General features: G+C 48.4%; 1 protein-coding gene across 4 annotated transcripts; it reads right to left on the bottom strand.

Moving 5' to 3' along the window:
- Window positions 1-161: 161 nt before the first annotated feature.
- Window positions 162-18,711, bottom strand: ATAT1 (alpha tubulin acetyltransferase 1). 4 transcript variants are annotated; one of them, XM_036247732.1, is made up of 13 exons: window positions 18,581-18,711; window positions 18,065-18,125; window positions 17,883-17,974; window positions 17,709-17,769; window positions 17,473-17,586; window positions 17,186-17,287; window positions 5,642-5,687; window positions 5,456-5,524; window positions 3,838-3,909; window positions 3,427-3,670; window positions 831-910; window positions 697-739; window positions 162-359 (listed from the first exon to the last, which is right to left on the bottom strand). In XM_036247732.1, the coding sequence occupies exons 1-13, from the start codon at window positions 18,685-18,687 to the stop codon at window positions 185-187; spliced, it is 1,266 nt and encodes a 421-aa protein (XP_036103625.1). In that variant the 5' UTR covers window positions 18,688-18,711; the 3' UTR covers window positions 162-184. The 4 variants fall into 4 exon arrangements, with proteins under 4 accessions (XP_036103625.1, XP_036103622.1, XP_036103623.1 ...); XM_036247729.1 differs by lacking the exon at window positions 5,456-5,524 and having other exon boundaries at window positions 18,581-18,637; XM_036247730.1 differs by lacking the exons at window positions 162-359; window positions 697-739; window positions 831-910 and adding an exon at window positions 1,901-2,930 and having other exon boundaries at window positions 18,581-18,687.
- Between the last annotated feature and the right edge of the window lie 356 nt (window positions 18,712-19,067).

Below are 19,067 nucleotides of genomic sequence, written 5' to 3'. Positions count from 1 at the left end.
TAGTTCTCATAATAAAAATACTTTATTGTTCTGGTTAAAATAAGATACAAACGATTTGGCACTGCTAAGAAAGCCTGTTGAATGAATGAACAAATGAATGAATACATCTATTGCGAGGGTGGGCTTTGGCCGCCTCCTGTGAGAGAGAAGTGATACTGACTTGGAAGGTGTAAAGGGGTTGCAGTCACCAAGGCCTGGTGCTGCGACGTTCCTGCAAGTTTCGAATGAACCTGGCGTTGAGCATGTCCCCAGCCATTGTCCAGTACTGGGCTGGTGGGGCCTGGGCCTGTGGAGGAACTGTGTGCATGGGTTCCTCCCCACACCCATCCTGTGACAAGATCTGCTCCTCACTGGCAGACCTGGTAGGTAGGAGGGAGATGGAGAGTGCGTTATAGAGGCACTGAAGTGGAATTAAAATCAGACTCTTAGGGTCTGTCTGTCTCTCATGTAGAGGAAGACACGTGATGGAGTATAAGGCTGGAACCATTGGTACTCTGTCCAAAGGGAAGTAACAGAGTTGACCTTATGGGGAAACAGGCTTATACGATGTTAGGAAGAAGGAGTCTGGTGGTGGTGGTGATGGTGGGGAGCTAGTGTTCAGTTGGGAGGATAAAGTTTCAAAGGAAGGAGCTGAGAGTGATGTTAGGAAAGGAGACAGGTGCTGGGAGGCTAGCAGAGGAGGGGATCAGGCCTCACCTACTCTCTGTTTCCTGTTCCCCCTGCTTCCATTCTTGGCTGCCTGTGGAAATACCAGGCATGTGCATGGGAAGGCTGGGGCAGGTAGTGAACATGGCCTACTTGATTTGAGGCTAAGGAGGGATGAGACTTACCTGTGTTGGGGGATGAGGAATTCAGCCCCCCATGGCGGCTGTAGCAGCAGCTTTGGGCTACCAGCCCTGGGGGAGTCCCTCTGTAGAAGAAATGGAAGATGATGGGGAAGAGGCTACAGGATGGAAGATGAGTGGATATGGAGGAATCAGAGGAAAGGAATAAAATGAATGGCACAGGAGCACAGAGAGGGGTCATTATACTTCCTAGGGGTTTTCATCTAAGCTGGGCCCCAGGAAAGGGGAGGGAGCTCATGCTATACCCCAGAGATTTTCTGGAGCAATCCTGATTTGTTCCTTTACTATTTCTAGTTGGAGTAATGTGTTAAAAGGCTAAATGTGATGCAAACCATCTCACAAAAACTGACTTACACATAGACAAAATCAATTTATTGGACCAGGTGCCCTGATGTTTGGTTTGGTAAACATGGTTACCTTAATTATAGGGAGTGGCAAAGCCGATTTAGGAGGAGAAGGGAGGGAGCCTTTGAAGAGAGGTGTCAGACTGTGTTGGATACTCAGTGGAGGTAAGGGACTGTCTTGGGAGAGGTCCAAGGGTTTGGTGGGGGAGAAGACAGGAAATCAGAATGGAAATAAGAATCCAGGGAACAATCGGGATTATTATAGGCATACAGTTAGTGAACCCCAGGGATGTTGGTAAATCTTGCCATCTCAGCAAGAGCTGGCATGGGGTGAAGGGCAAAGGTCACTAGGGAGAGCCAGAGGTTTCTGGAGGGAATAGGGAAGTACACATAGAAGCCTACACAGAGGGATCCCGCAACTACATGAGAGGAGACAGAATCGCAGGAGAAAACCCAGCAGTGAAGATGGGAAAGGGTGGACACCAGGTCCTGTAAGGGAGCTCTGAGACTCCTTGCTCAGCAGTGAGGAAGGCAAGAGGGACAGAGGTCCCTAGATCCCAGGAAAATAAGAGGTGACACACAAACGAGGCTGAGACCTTAAGTTGGTTTTTTGGATTGTTTTGTTTTCATTGAAAATGTCCATTTAAAAAACACAAAGGAATTCACACTTTATTCAGACAACACTGAGAGGGAGAAGAAAAAGGAGGAATGAGTAGGGAGAAAGGGAGATCCTGCTCCCTAGGATCTGGGGAACACAATGCGGGCACCTTATCTGTCACACATTCAGAGGGAAGGGAGGGGGAAGGGTGTTTTATACCCTAGGTATGGAGCAGGGAAAAAGGTTCTTGCTGTGGAGGAAGGAAGAAAGGAAGGCCAGAGATGAGTTCCCCATCATCAAGACAATCTCACAAGACAGGAGTATATTGGCATTTGGCTACTGGGGAGGGACGGATCTGGGAGCTAACAGGTCCTTGAGACTCAGGCTTATGTTCTGAATCATGGCGAAGAGTGATCCCAGGGTGCTTGCTGTGATCTACTGCCCAGGAACAAAGTCCCTCACAGAATCTGGGTCTGGGAGAAGTAGTGGTGTTTTTAGAAGTGTGGCGAGTCTTTAGAGTCCCAAAGTAGACATGGGCTCAGGGGTTCCCTGACACACAAAACCTGCTGTAATGAAGATCTGAGCAATGTTGAGCGGATCTCTTTAAGAAGCTGTAAGTCCCTGTCCTACCTAACTGGACTGCTCTGAAGCAGTCATTGGCTGTCATCAGCAGGCCTAAAGGTAAGTAATAGCACAAAGCAGTATTAGGGCCACCGGTAGACACTACAGAGTGATATATGGGATTTATCCCATGGACAAGATTCCTTAAAAGGTATCCCTGGCAGTGGAGGCCTTTGGACCTTCCGTGGTGTTCTAGAGTCTGACAGCAAGCCAGAGTGTGCTTCTCTGGAGAATGAGTGTGAGCCGCATGACCAGTGAGCCTGGCAGCAATCCAGGCTGTCTGGGAGTGTTCAGAGACCAAGCTACCAGAGGGGGTGCTTTCTATGGCAAGAAAAGCTACAAAGTATTAGGCCACCTGGGACCTTGACAACCCAGTTGTCCAAGAAAGGGGAAGAGGGAATCCTATGGGCTCTGTCAGGTTCCACCGGCTCCTGGAGGACGCACTGGAGCGGTCTGGGTTCTTGGGGAAGGAAGGGGTTAGCTGTCTGTCAGTATCGGCTCTCATCAGAGCGGGGAAGGGAGCTGTGGAAGGATGTTATGGACAGGAGGTAGGGAGAGGGAAAAGAGGGGAAGAGAGAAAAACAGAGAAGTCAGAGGTGAAGAGAAAGCTGGGAGAGAAACACAGGAGATGCCTGTTCTCTGCTTGCCGGATGGCCTGCCACACCAGGCACCGACCTGGGGCCCGTGCCTCCCCAGCTGTGTCAGAGACACTGCTCCTTCCCAGCAAGTGTTACACCATCGTGTCCCCAGATTGACAGGCTCAGTTCCCCCCACCCATGGATCTGGGTTCTTCCTACCCCTCCTCCCAACTCTTACTGTAAAACTGGGGTCCCTAAACTCCATAAAGTCCTGTTCTGCTCCCTCACTGTCATTTATTTCCAGACCATTCCCACAAACATTTGTCCATACATTCTCCAGTCCACCCGTCCCACTGCTTCATGTCTCTGACTCAAATTGCCCTTTGCCACTTCTAACACTCTGACAGCCTTGAGGCCCCTAACCCTCCAGCTCCTGTTACCTGGTGCGCCGACGCTGGGCCGGACTACCTGCAGGGTCCGTAGCCAGCAGAAGGCGAGCAGTAGGGTGTGGGGGGCAGAGGCGCAGGGAACGCAACAGCTCCTGCTCTGGCACAAAGGGGCGGAGGGGACCCCGTTCTGGTGAGTTTCCCAGGCTGCTGGAGCGGGGAGGTGGGTGTACTGGAGGTGTAGCTCGGCGAGGGGCCCTATTTAGGGGCCAAGGAGGCTCAACAGCTACCTTCAGAACTGGGGAGAGGGAGAGAAAATAAAGAATAAGACAGACAAAAAGTAGGGAGAGAGAAGAGAGTCATGGCAGTAGAGATCAGGGTGAAAAAAGAAGTCAGAGCCTTTAGAGAGAATGAGTCCTTCCCGAGTTAGGGCACCCGAAGCCAAACACCCGACCCCAGTCTTACATTCTCGGTCACTTGAGGAGTATGGCTTAATGTCTCCCTCCGCTCTCTTGGGTGGTAGCTTCCTTGCTGGAGCTGGTGTTAGAGGAGACACAGGCAAGGGAGGCATTAGGAGACATATTGTGTACCTCTCCTACCGACCGTGACCCCCACAACCCCAAACCTCTGCTCCCTGACACCACAGTTCGCCTGGGGAAGGAGAAGAGTTCCGCTCCATCGCAGAAGCAGCTCTGTGGCAGTACCATCACACCACAAGGGAATTCAGAGGGCAGTACTGGAGCACTTCTAAGGAGAGCCAGAAGGAGCAGGCTGAATGCAGTTAGGGGAAGATCCAGGGTGAGGCTTGGGCCTGGGAGGTGCAGGGGAAGGGCAGCCAAGAGGTGTGAGCTCTTACTGTCAGTGGGTGCTGTCAGGCCCCCCTGGGATTCTGGGGCAGTGGAATGGTCCCAGCCAGGCCAATGAGAACCCCAGGTCCCTCTAGATGAGATGGACAAAGTCCTTGGTTAATCAGGAATTGCTTTAGAGAAGTCAGGAGAGGTTGGATTGGGGCAGAACCTCTCCCAGTGCAAAGATGGTAAGACTGTAGTTTTATTAGGAAAGAAAAAAAAGGATGAAAACAGATTATCTGGAAAGGAGTTATCAGAGTAAATGGGAGGCTAATGTATTGTCTGAGGCTCTGCCTCCTATCACCTCACTTCTTTTCTTGCTCCCTCCCTTTCCCTCTCAAAAGGTTCTCTATCGTGTGGCAAATGAGAGGCTTCTTGGCAAATCCATGTCAGCTTTATCCACGGGCCCCACTGCAGACCTGAGTCTTCAGGCCCTACTGGCTCTCACTCCCTCACAGACCTGTATACCTGCAGGAGCCGGGTGCGGGAAGCCTGGGAACGGAAGCGAGGCATGGGCATGAATTGCCCCTCAGAGCCTAACACTGGCTGATGCTGATAACTGGTACCAGTCTGTTCTTGGAGTGATGGTTACTCCCTTTCCTGGCCATGGAGGAGCTAAGAGCTAGTCACAGAGCCAGTTCAGGAGGGGCCCTTCTGTGCAGGTGTGCGTGGCACGGCCCTTTGGGAGGCAGTGAAGGAGCGGGGCTCAGACTGGCAGGGGCATGTGAATGGGATGGGGAACCCGGGCAGCAGCTCAGAGCCTCCTAGGTCTGGTTTCCTCTCCAGATCAATTTCATGATTTGGTTAGAAATGTTATAAACTCTGAGCATTATCTTCTAAAACTAATATTTAAACTTGGGGCGATTCATGTCAATATTCTTTGACTGGAAATGGAAGGCACTTGCCTGCCCCTCACTGCCGGACAGTTTTGCAGCCCTCTGCAAAACTCACGAGGGCTTTGCAGAGGAGCACAACTCGCCTACTTTTGTGGACCTGAAGCAACAAGAGGCTCCATCAACATTAACTGTCAAACAGGTTCCCAATAGATTGCTTAGTTAAAAGTCTTGAAATGCACTGAGCGCCCATGATGGTAAAGGCATGTGGGTAATGACTACTGGAGACTTGGGTTGCTTTAGAATTTTTCCACATTGCCCACAGATCCCACTGTGCTCTCTTGTCTCCAGAGAAACTAGCCATCAGGGCACTACAGTTGTGCCTGTTCAGTGCAGTTTTACCAGCAGGCGTAGGATCGACCACAGCAGCACGGGATTGTCGAGATGCCCTCAGAGAGGGATCAGGGGCCCCTGTGAGGAAGGAAGTGGTGGTGCCCCTCAGTGAGGGGACCAGTGGGACCAAGAATCCACCTCTTTCCTTTCCCTCACCCCGGGTACTTGACCAACACACAAAGTGAGAACACTTACGATGCTGATGGGCAAAGAAGCCTTCAAAGATCACAAAGTTGTTCACCTATAAGACAAAACAATCAAAATATGGTTGTCCATTGAGCCACTCAGAACGTGTGAACCTGTGCTAGGAACTGCAGTGGGAGGAACGGAACCCAGCCCTGCTGTTCTCAACAGTCTCGGTCACACTCAGACCCTGTGCTAGGAACTGCAGTGGGAGGAACGGAACCCAGCCCTGCTGTTCTCAACAGTCTCGGTCACACTCAGACCCTGTGCTAGGAACTGCAATGAGAGGAACGGAACCCAGCCCTGCTGTTCTCAACAGTCTCGGTCACACTCAGACCCTGTGCTAGGAACTGCAATGAGAGGAACGGAACCCAGCCCTGCTGTTCTCAACAGTCTCGGTCACACTCAGACCCTGTGCTAGGAACTGCAGTGGGAGGAACGGAACCCAGCCCTGCTGTTCTCAACAGTCTCGGTCACACTCAGACCCTGTGCTAGGAACTGCAATGAGAGGAACGGAACCCAGCCCTGCTGTTCTCAACAGTCTCGGTCACACTCAGACCCTGTGCTAGGAACTGCAGTGGGAGGAACGGAACCCAGCCCTGCTGTTCTCAACAGTCTTGGTCACACTCAGACCCTGTGCTAGGAACTGCAATGAGAGGAACGGAACCCAGCCCTACTGTTCTCAACAGTCTCGGTCACACTCAGACCCTGTGCTAGGAACTGCAATGAGAGGAACGGAACCCAGCCCTGCTGTTCTCAACAGTCTCGGTCACACTCAGACCCTGTGCTAGGAACTGCAGTGGGAGGAACGGAACCCAGCCCTGCTGTTCTCAACAGTCTCGGTCACACTCAGACCCTGTGCTAGGAACTGCAGTGGGAGGAACGGAACCCAGCCCTGCTGTTCTCAACAGTCTCGGTCACACTCAGACCCTGTGCTAGGAACTGCAGTGGGAGGAACGGAACCCAGCCCTGCTGTTCTCAACAGTCTCGGTCACACTCAGACCCTGTGCTAGGAACTGCAGTGGGAGGAACGGAACCCAGCCCTGCTGTTCTCAACAGTCTCGGTCACACTCAGACCCTGTGCTAGGAACTGCAGTGGGAGGAACGGAACCCAGCCCTGCTGTTCTCAACAGTCTCGGTCACACTCAGACCCTGTGCTAGGAACTGCAGTGGGAGGAACGGAACCCAGCCCTGCTGTTCTCAACAGTCTCGGTCACACTCAGACCCTGTGCTAGGAACTGCAATGAGAGGAACGGAACCCAGCCCTGCTGTTCTCAACAGTCTCGGTCACACTCAGACCCTGTGCTAGGAACTGCAGTGGGAGGAACGGAACCCAGCCCTGCTGTTCTCAACAGTCTCGGTCACACTCAGACCCTGTGCTAGGAACTGCAGTGGGAGGAACGGAACCCAGCCCTGCTGTTCTCAACAGTCTCGGTCACACTCAGACCCTGTGCTAGGAACTGCAGTGGGAGGAACGGAACCCAGCCCTGCTGTTCTCAACAGTCTCGGTCACACTCAGACCCTGTGCTAGGAACTGCAATGAGAGGAACGGAACCCAGCCCTGCTGTTCTCAACAGTCTCGGTCACACTCAGACCCTGTGCTAGGAACTGCAGTGGGAGGAACGGAACCCAGCCCTGCTGTTCTCAACAGTCTCGGTCACACTCAGACCCTGTGCTAGGAACTGCAGTGGGAGGAACGGAACCCAGCCCTGCTGTTCTCAACAGTCTCAGTCACACTTAGACCTGACAAGCTGAACCCAAAGTGGGTATGGAATGGCAAAGAGCCTCAAATAGTGAAGACCGTCTGGAAAAAGAATGGAGTTGGAAGACTCACACTTCTCCATTTCAATACTACAAAGCCACGGTCATCAAAATGGTGTGGTAGAGGCCTAAGGATAGACACAGAGACCAATGGAATGAACAGAGTCCAAAAGTACACTCATATGTCTATGGTCTTTGATTTTCTTTTTCTTTTTCTGTTAATCCTCACCCGTAGTTTTTCCATTGATTTTTAGAGAGAGTGGAGGGATGGAGAGAGAGAAACATCAGTGTGAGAGAGACGCATTGATTGTTTGCCTCCTTCACACGCCCTTACCTGAACCAGGGATCGAACCTGCAGCCCAGGTATGTGCCTTTTACCAGGAATCAAACCTGCAACCCTCAGTGCACAGGCTGAAGCTCTAACTACTGAGCAAACTGGCCAGGGTCAATTGATATTCAACAAGGGTGCCAAGACCATTCAATGAGAAAAGAATAGTCTCTTCAACAAATGGTGCTGGGACAACTGAAAATGCATACGTAAGATAATGACCTAAGAGCTAAAACTAGGAAAACTACAGAAGGAAACATTGAGGGAAATTATGACTTTGGATTAGACAGTAATTTCTTAAATATTATACCAAAAGCACAAACAACAAAATAAAAAAATAGACTTCATCACAATGGACTTCATCAAAAGTAAAATCCTTTATGCATCAAAAGACACTATCAAGAAAATGAAGAGACAACCCACAAACAAAATAGGACAAAATATTTGCAAATCATACATCTGATAAGGTTGTTGTATCTAGAATATATAAAGAATTCTTACAAATCAATAAAAAAGAACAATTTAAAAACAAGCATGGGGCCTTGCCGGTGTGGCTCAGTGGTTGAGCATTGACCCACACCAAGAGGTCACAGGTTTGACTCCCGGTCAGGGCACATGCCCAGGTTGTGGGCCAAATTCCCAGTGGGGAGCATGCAGGAGGCAGCCAATTAATGTTTCTTTCTATCTCTCCCTCTCCCTTCCTCTCTCTTTAAAAAAATCAAAAAAGGAAAAAAAATGGGCATGGGACTTGAATAGACATTTCTCTAAAAAAGGTACTTAAATGCACCCGACCGGTGTAGCTTAGTGGTTGAGCGTCGACCCATGTACCAAGATTCCTGGTCGGGGCACATGCCCAGGTTGTGGGCCAAATCCCCAGTGGGGGGCATGCAGGAAGCAGCCAGTGGATGTTTTCTCTCATTCATCGATGTTTCTATCTCTCCCTCTCCATCTCTTTCTAAAATCAATAAAGAAAAAAATTAAAAGAAAATTTTTTTTTTTTTATCCTCACCCGAGGATATTTTTCCATTTTTTGTACAGATAGAGTGCGAGGGAGAGAGAGAGAGAAACATCGATGTGAAGGGACACATCGAGAGGCTGCCACCCGCACGACCAACCAGGGCCGGGGACAAACTGCAACCGAAGTTCGTGCCCTTAGCGGGAACCGAACCCGGGTCTCTCCGGACCACAGGCCGACGCTCTAACCGCTGAGCCAAACTGGCCAGGGCAAGAAAAAAAATTTTTTAAAAAAGGAAGAGCCCTGGCCAGTTTGGCTCAGCGGTTAGAGCGTTGGCCTGTGGTCCAGAGAGACCCAGGTTCAGTTCCCACTGAGGACACGTGCCTCGGTTACAGTTTGTCCTCGGCCCTGGTTGGTCATACGGGTGGCAACCACTCGATGTGTCCCTTTCACATCGATGTTTCTCTCTCTCTTCCTCCCACTCTATCTGAACAAAAAATGGAACAATGTTCTCGGGTGAGGATTAAAAAAAAAAGGAAAGATACTTAAATGGCCAGTAAACACTTGAAAAGATGCTCAATATCATTAGTCATTAGGGAGATACAAATCAAACCCACAAAGAGATACTCTTCACCCACTAGGATGATGATTTTTTAAAAAAAGTAAAATAAATGTTGGTGAGGAACTGAAACACTCATCCATTGCTGGTAGAGATGTAAAATGTTGTAGTCACTGGAAAAAGAGCTTGTCAGTTCTTCAAAATGTTAAACAGCTCTGGCTGATTTGGCTCAGCAGTTATAGTGTCGGCTTGTGGATCGAAGGCTCAACAGTTCAATTTCGGTCAAGGGCACATACTTGGGTTGCAGTTGCAGGTTCAATCCCAAGCCCCAGGCAGGGTTGTTTGGGAGGAAACCAATCAATGTGTCTCTTTCACATCGATGTTTCTTTCTCTCTCTCTCTCTTTCCCTCCCTTTCTCCTTCTCCTTCCCTCCCTTCTGCTCTCTAAGAAGCAATGGGAAAATACCCTTGGGTGAGGATTAACAACAACAAAAGTTAAAGAATTACTGTGTGATCAGCAATTCCACGCTCAGGTATATACCCAAGAGAATTAAAAGTACAAGTGCAGCCCTGGCCGGTTTGGCTCAGTGGTCAGAGCGTCGGCCTGCAGACCAGAGTCCCAGGTTCGGTTTCCGCTAAGGACACGTACCTCTGTTGCAGTTTGTCCCCGGTTGGGGTCATGGGGGTGGCAACCAGTCGATGTGTCTCTCTCACATCAATGATTCTCTCTCTCTCTCTTCCCCCCGTCGCCCTCCCACTCTATCTGAGGATAAATGTAAAAATGTCCTCAGGTGAGGATAAAAAAAATACAAGTGCAAACAAAGTCTTATACACAATATTCACAGTGGACAAAAAGCCCTGGCCAGTTTGGCTCAGCGGTTGAGCATCGGCCTGCGGACCAGAGAGTCCTGGGTTCGGTTCCCGCTAGGGGCATGTACCACCAAAAACAAACAATAAAAAAAAACAACAACATAGTGGACAAAAAGTAGAAATAACCGCCCTGGCTGGTTTGGAGTCCTGGTCAAGGGCATGTACCTGGGTTGCAATTTTGATCCCCAGCCCCGGTTGGGGTCGTGCGGGAGACAACCAATTGATTCTCACATTGATGTCTCTCTCTCCCTTCCTTCCACTATCTCTAAAAAACAAACAAACAAGAGGATGTGAGGGCGATCTGGCTGGCTAGGTGGGTGCTCCCCGCTCCCTTAATTAAAAAAAAAAAAAAGGGGTTGGGGATGGAGTGAGGAGTGCTTACTGATGACCAGATTTCTTTTTGGGAAATGGAAATGTCCTGGAATTAGACAGTGGTGGTAACTGCACAACAGTGTGAATGTACCAAAAAACCACTGAATTGTTTATTTTAAATAGTTAAAATAGAGAATTCTATCTCAGAAACAAAAAGCCCAGACCTTTTTAGGTTCTCCCAGGACCCAATCTGATGAAGACGGTACACAAAATGTCAAGGAATGCATCCAAACAAAACCCACTGAGAAAACTCAGATTTAAGTAGGGTTCAAATGGGTGGGGTTGTCAAGGGAAGATATGCTGGAGGACAGGATACCACTTTGATATCTAATAACTGATCATTTTAGAGTAATTTTATTATCACATTCAATTTGGCCTTCACAACAATCCTATTTTAAAAACAGTAAGAAAGCCTTGGAGACATGGATTGCCGAAAGCCAAATAGCTGCAAGTGGCGGAACTGGGCCTCAAGCCCCAGGCTCTTGATTCTAGCTGCAGCACTTCAGCTAAGAATACAGTGTGGTCTTGAAGAGTGGGCTATGGGTTCAAATTTGAGCTCTACCACTTAGTTGTGTCAACCTGATCAACTCACTCATCTGCATAAACCCAAAATGGAGTCAACAGTAGCACCTACCTCCATACAAGAATCAACTGCATGTAGATACACACAGAGCTCATGAAACATTAGCCGTTATTAATACTCTATCCTTCTCTGGTGTTACATGTTTCCTTCCACTGCTCTCTGCTGCCTCTTAATGGTGAAATATATGAGGGAGGACACTCTTACACAGACCCTGTCTTTCTCCTGCTTTGATCCTGCTGTAATGTCTACCAACCCACCCTCCACTCCCCTCAAACATGCCCAGTACTCCAGCCACACCAAACTGCTTGCAGTGTCCTGACAGGAAGTTCAGTGCCTCTCTGATTTTGTTCATGCTGGTTCTTCCATATGAGAAGTACTTTACCCTACCCACTTCTGTCTCCCAAAACACTCACCCTTTAAGATTAAGCATATATCAAACTGTTCTTTACCCAGTCTCAACCCCAATGTAGCACTCACCACCGTGTCCTTATGCCTCTTCTCTAAGCACACTAATCAAACCATGCTACAGTGTGTTAATGTCAATGCTCCTATCCATGGAGCCCAACCCCAGCCCCTCACCCACTCAACACATTGCTTCAGCAATTCTCCCCACCCGCTCGGGCATCAGATTTCCTCCAGGGAGTCATTCTTAGGCTGTTAGTCCTTCCAGGTGAAAAGAATCAGCCTGTTCCTGATCCATCTCCCTTTCTAGATCTTGCTCTATTTCTGTTTCCCTTAAAGCAGCATTTAAAAGAGTGGCCTAGGCCTCGTCCCGACACACTAAGGTTTCAGGTTCTGTCCCTGGTCAGGGCACATACAAGAATAACCAATGAATAAAAAAATAAGTGGAACAACAAGTCTATGTTTCTCTCTCTTTCTCTCTAAAATCAATAAATCCACCTCACACCTGTCAGAATAGCCGCCATCAACAAATCGTCACACAACAAGTGTTGGCGAGGGTGTGGAGAAAAGGGGACTCTAGTACACTGCTGGTGGGAATGCAGACTGGTGCAGCCACTATGGAAAACAATATGGTGTTACCTCAAAAAATTAAAAATGGAACTGCCATTTGACCCAGTGATCCCACTTCTAGGAATATATCCTAAGAATCCTGAAATGTCAATCAGAACGAATATATTCACCCCTATGTTCATAGCAGCACTATTTACAATAGCTAAGATCTGGAAACAGCCCAAGTGCCCATCAGTACATGAGTGGATAACAAAGCTGTGGTAAGTCCAGCCAATGTGGCTCAGTGGTTGAGGGTCAACCCATGCATCAAGAGGTTGCCAGTTCAATTCCCAGTCAGGGCACATGCCCAAGTTGTGGGCCTGATCCACAGTGGGGGGCATGTAGAAGGTGGCCAGTTGATGTTCTTTCTCATTGATGTTTCTCTCTCTCACTCTCCCTTTCTCTTTAAGATCAATAAAGAAAAAAAATAAGCTCGGCTGGTGCAGCTCAGTGGTTGAGCGTCAACCCATGGACCAAGAGGTTGTCGTTCGATTCCTGGTCAGGTCACATGCCCATGTTTTGAGCTCGATCCCCAGTGGAGGGCATGTAGGAGGCGGCCAGTCAATGTTCTCTCTCATAGATGTTTCTCTCTCTCTGTCTCTCTCTCTCTCTCTCAAATCAATAAAGAAAATATATTAAAAAAAAAAAAAAGCTGTGGTACATTTACACAATGGAATACTATGCAGCTATAAAAAAAAAAGACTCTCTTACCCTTTGAGACAGCATGAAGGGAACTGGAGAGTATTACGCTAAAGAAAATAAGCCAGTCAGAGAAGGAAAAGTATCACATGATCTCACTTATATGTGGAATCTAATGAACAAAATCAAATGATGACTAAAATAGATTCACAGACATGGAAGGGAACAGACTAATGAATCTCGGAAGGGGGTAGGGGATGGGAAGAGATAAACCAAATAAATTATATGCGTACGTATGTAACTAATGGACACAGACAACAGTGTGGTGAAGGCCTAGGGGGGACAGGAGCGGGCTGTAGGGGGTCAATAGGGAAATAAGAGGGGACATCTGTAACACTTTCAACAATAAGGATAAATTTAAAATAAATAAAAATATGAAATGTAACTTATTTCTCTAGTGTATACTGTGAAGTGCTTCCCTGCATTTCCTAATATAAAACAATTAAGCTGTTTTTTATCACTTTTATGATTTTCTGCCAACTTTATTTCTAAGCTCAACGGTTAGAGCGTCGGCCTGTGGACCAAAGGGTGGTGGGTTTGACTCCCGGTCAAGGGCTCATACGTAGGGTTGCAGGTTCGATCCCCATCCCTGGTCAGGGTCATGCAGGAGGCAACCAATTTATGTGTCTTCTCACATCAGTGTTTCTCTCTCTCTCTCCCTTCCTCCCTTCCACTCTATCTAAAAATCAATGGAAAAATATCCTTGGGTAAGGATTAACAAAAAATAAAGCCTGGCCAGTGTGGCTCAGTGGATTGAGCATTGTCCCATGGACTGAAGGTCTTGATTCGATTCCCAGTCAGGGAACATGCCCTGGTTTCAGGCTCGATCCCCAGTAGGGGGAGTGCAGGAGGCAGTTGATTGATGTTCCTCTCTAATATTGACGTTCCTCTCTCTCTAAAAAAATCAATAAAGACATACTCAATTTATATGTATATAAATATATATATATCTCCCTCTCCTTGAGTGAGAATTAAAAAAAAGAGTGCCCAAGGGCTCAAGTCTTTGGACCCCTCCTCCCTCACTCTCTGGTGATGTCATCCTGTTTCACTGCTTTCTTTTCTTTTCATTAATCCCCATCTGAGGATATTTGTCCTCTGATTTAAAAGAAAAATTTTTTTCTTTATTGATTTTAAAGAGAGGAAAGGAGAGGGAGAGAGAAATACAAACATCGATGAGAGAGAACATCAATTGGCCATCTTCTGCACGCCCCCCACTGGGGATCAGGCCCACAACCTGGGCATGTGCCCTGACCAGGAATCAAACCAGCGACCTCTTGGTGCATGGGTCGACGCTCAACCACTGAGCCACACGGGCCAGGCTTGTCCACTGATTTTTAGATACAATGGAAAGGAGGGAGGGAGGGAAAGAAACACTGATGTGAGAGAGACACATCAATTTGTTTCCTCCCACACATTGGGGATCAAACCTGCAACTGTAACCCAGGTATGAGCCCTTGACCAGAAATTGAACCTGTGACCATTTGGTCTGCAGGCTGACACTCTTAACTGCTGAGCTAAACTGGCCAGGGCATGTCTCACCACTTTTAATACCCTATGTATGCTGAAAACTCTCCATCCCAAACCTTCTATGAACTCCGCAGAAATACTCAACTGTCTGCTCAGCTTGCACTTATGGATATCTCTATCATATTCAAAATAGAGTTCTATTTCCCCCAAATCTGCTCCACTTTCCATCTCAGTTAATGTAACTCCATCTTTCCAACTTCTCAGGCCAACTTGGGAATCATCCTTAACTCCCTCCCTCTCTCTCCACTGAGAATCTATCAGGAAATCTTACTTGCTGTAACTTCACAATATTTAAAATTTGACCGCTCTTTACCATCTCTACTGCTACCATCTTGGTCTGAGCCACCATCAGTTTTCACCAGAGACTGCTGCTTACTAACTGGTCTGCTTGCTTCTCCCCTCCTGGTTATTTTTATTCGATTCATTTTATTTTTTTAAGGGAGAGAGAGAGAGAGAGAGAGAGGGAGAGAGAGAGAGAAACATCAATTGATTGCCTCCCATAGGCGCCCCGACCAGGTATTGAATCTGCAACCCGAGACCTTTTGGTGTACAGGACAGCTCTCCAACCAACTGAGCCACATTGGCCAGGGCCCTTCTACTTATTTTTAACAGCCAAAGTGACCTGGTTAAAAGTCAGATCATATCATCCTTCTGCTCAAACCCCTACAATGCCTCCCTTTTTTTCATATAAAGTAAAAGCCAAAGTCTTTGAAATAGTCCAAAATAGCCCTGGCCAGTTTGGCTCAGCGGTTGCCGCAATGGCCCGCAGATCAAGAAGCCGTGGGTTTGATTCTGGTCAAGGGCATGTGCCTCGGGTGTGGTTCGTCCCTGGCCCTGGTTGGGGTCGTGCAGGAGGCAACCAGTCGATGTGTCTCTCTCACATCAATGTTTCTCTCTCTCTCTCTCTCCCCACCCGCCTCCCTCTCTATCTGAGGATAGATAGAAAAATATCCTAGGGGGAGGATTTAAAAAAAAAAAAGAAATAGTCCAAAATGTCCTTCCTGTCATTACAGCTCTGATCTCATCAATCACTCCCCCATCCATGCCATTCACAGTGCTCTACTCACACCAGCCAGGTCACTGTTCCAGGCACACTTCTACCTCAGGGTCTTTGCACTAGCTGTTCCCTCAGCCTGGGATGGCCTCACTCCAGATACCACTTGGGTTGTTCTCACCTCCTTTAACCTCTTTGAAAGACACTTCCTCAGTGAGGCCTTCTCTGCCTATGCCATTATAATTTTTTTGGTCTTTATTGACTTTAAACAGAGAGGAAGGAGAGGGAGGAGAGACAGAAACATCGATGAGAGAACGTCGACTGGCTGCCTCCTGCATGCCCCGCACTGGGGATTGGGCCACAACCTGGGCATGTGCCCTGACTGGGAATGAAACCAGCGACCTCTTGGTGCAGGGGTCGAAGATCAACCCCTCAGCCACACCGGCGAGGCCCTGCCTATGTCATTTACACTTGCAATCCCACACACTCTCATCCCCATCATGGCACTCACTCCCAAGCTCTCCTACTGGTGCTCATTTTTCCAGAGCACTTTTTTTTTTTTATCCTCACCTGAGGACATTTTTGCACTGATCTTCAGATACAGCAGGAGGGAGAGAGGGGGTAGGAAAGAGAGAAACATCAATGCGAGAGAGACACATTGAGTGGTTGCCACCCACATGACCGGGGCCAGGGACAAACTGCAACTGAGGTACATGCCCCTAGTGGGAACCAAACCTGGGACTCTCCAGTCCACAGGCTGATGCTCTAACCACTGAACCAAGCCGGCCAGGGCAGAGCACTTATTTTTTTGCTGTTAATCCTTACCTGAGGATATTTTTCCCATTGATTTTTAGATAGAATGGAAGGGAGGGATGGAGAGATAGAGAGGAAGAGAGAGAGAGAGAGAGAGAGAGAGAGAGAGAGAGAGACACTTTAATGAGAGAGAAACATCAGTTGGTTGCCTCCCGCATGACCCCAACCGGGGCTGGGGATTGAACTGAACCTTCAGTATAAGGGCCAACATTCTAAACACTGAGCCAAAGCGGCCAGGGCCAGAGCATTTATAATCAACCATAGGATATACTTGCTTATTATGAATAATAATAATAATAATAATAATGTCTCCTCAACTAAAATATAAGCTTCACAAGTGCGAAAACTGTTATCTGTTTTGTTTGGTAAAGTATTCCTAGTACCAGGTTCTCAATAAATATTGAATGAATGGATAGCATTAATAACATTACATTGCATTTACTTGTAAACCAACCACTTTCCTCATTTTAGATAAAAACTTTCTGATATTTTTCAAATATCAGGAATGTATATATTTTTCTGGGCCCTTAATAAATGTTGATTGAGCCCTGACCAGTTTGGCTCAGCAGTTAGAATGTCGGCCCTCAGACCAAAGTGTCTTGGCTTCAAGTCTTGGTCAAGGGCACATGCCTGGGATACAAGTTCATCCCTAACCCTGGTTGGGGTCATGTGGGAGGTAAATAATCAATGTGTCTCTCTCATTTAATGTTTCTCTCTCTCCTTCTCTCCTTTCCACTCTACCTAAAAATCAATGGAAAAATATCGAGTGAAAATTAACAAAAAAATAAAAATAAAAATAAATAACAAGTTGATCGAATAAGTAATGGCCTGTGTAAAAACAAGGAGGTGAAAATGAGCTGGCTGTGTTTAGGTATACAAAACAGCCATGTGAAGAATCAAAACAGATGAGAGTAAAATAGCTGCAAAATGAGATATATTTACATCTCAAAAACAACATTTAGTTGTATAAAATGAATCCTATATAATGGGGAATGAGTGCTTGGAAGGTGCCAATTCCTTGCCCCCAATAATAAATAAATTCAATGTGAATGCTCAGTGGGGATCTACCCTCTGAAACCTCTAACCTGTGGGACTGTGGTCTCCAGGTTGTAGTGTTTATTTAGGAACTTCAGCAGCTTCTGTGAGGGTCGGTCAATGGCCAGTTGGTGTGGTTCAACTCGCTCCTTCTGTAAAGAACAGGAGACTCAGGGTAGAAGAAGGTGTGGGGAAGACATGCCAACAGAACTCTGAGGCCTGGGAGGGAACAGGAAGACATGGGGCATTGGGGAGAGGGAGGCAGAGGCTCTGGTAGGGCTCATGGCAAAGGGCCTTTAATTTCCCTTTGGACAGACTGCTGAGAGAGAAGTGATACCTGCAACATATACTGGAAGAGTTCTCGCCCATGGCCATGGCGTTGAAGTGATTCATGGATGTAAAAGTCCAGGATACAAAGTGGTTCCACCTCATTGTGAGCCTCACGATCATCCTAATAGGCAAAGAACAACAAATATCTTTTAGGACCAAAACACTGTTGCCACCTCCCAAACTTCAGCACTTTTATTTTCAGGAATCAAGGAGTACAAACACTCCACTTCTAATAGTACTCACCAGTACAAACAGTTTCTTGTATCCAACTTTGAGGAAACCAATAATAGCTCCTTTTCCAGCCCTATAAGATGGGGAGAATAATGAACAAGCTAGTAGAAGCTATTTGAGAGAGGAGTAAAAAGGGAAAGGGGCTGCAGAGGAGGGATACAGGATGGAAAAGCATTTGGCACTCACGGTCGAGCAGAGGTGTCTTTGAGCACATACATGACATGGCGGTTACTCTGCATCCGTGATGCACTGGTGATGGGTGCAGGGAGATGCTGGGCCTGCCAGGGGGACGAAGACAGACTCTGCAAGTCCCTTCCAAAGGGTCCAGGCCCCCTTCTCTACTGTCCCCAGAGAGGTGTCCCCAGTACCTTGGCAGAAGCCTTGCCCAGTTCATCTACAATGGTCATAATTTGCTGCTGTACATCAACGCTACAGAAAGAGAGGACAGTCAGACCCTCACTGTTCTGAGCAGTCACTCACTCCCAGGAACCTGGACCACAGCTCCAACCCAGGCTCAGCACTTCAGACTCTGGCTTTACCTGGTTGTCTTCCAATCTGATCTTTCTACCCCATCCTCTGGAACCCAAACTTTCCCCACACTTCCTTCAGTGCCACACTCCCTCCTCCCTTGAGGATTGTGGGGAAGCAGGAAGGGTGGGTCAACCACCATCCTTTGGCTGGGACCACATATTTGGCCAAGGGGTGGAATGTCATAGATCCAAGCACTGAGCAATCCCACTAAGTGTAGGGTGAAAGGTCACCAACAGGTAGAGACAGGACACCAAAAGGAGGGTCACTCCTCAGTGAGAAGGGGGCGTGGTGCCTGGACCAGGTTTCTAGAGAAACCCGGAGAGAAGGGCCTCGGGGCAGGTTTGAGAGGTCACCGGGCTGGCATCGCGGCGCTGGGTCGGCGGGACGGGGGCCGCAGGTGCTGGTCCAGCACTGTGATCCGCTCCGGGAGCAGCGCGTCCACATCGAAGGGGAACTCCATGGCCCATTGTGCATGGCCGGCCCCGCCCACGCAACGTCACTTCCGCCCTGCCCTCAATGCCCCGCCCCTTGGCGTCTGTCTTCTTGTGCGTGTGCCCAGCACATACCCCGCCCGTCACTCCTCCTGGCTGCAGCCTGCAACCCCTTAGCACCAGGCCCCTCCGGCTGCGGGTGCTTGGCGGTGCCTCTTCCTTCCGCCTGGGGTCCTCTCCAACCCGTTAGCCCCAGGGAGAGGCTGGCGGGGCGACCCCAACCACGGCCTCACAGAGCCAGCCGATCAAGGCAGAATGGCACCACTGCCCACTCCCGGTGGCTTCCGTCCCGAGTCACTGGTTGGGCTGGCTCCGGCCTGCCCACTCCTCTCCCCTCAGCAGCACCCAT

Source organism: Molossus molossus, unplaced genomic scaffold (assembly GCF_014108415.1).
Source record: "Molossus molossus isolate mMolMol1 unplaced genomic scaffold, mMolMol1.p scaffold_m16_p_8, whole genome shotgun sequence".
NCBI lineage: Eukaryota > Metazoa > Chordata > Mammalia > Chiroptera > Molossidae > Molossus > Molossus molossus.
The sequence above is the reverse complement of the archived record's forward strand: the minus strand, read 5'-3'. Positions and strand labels throughout refer to the sequence as shown.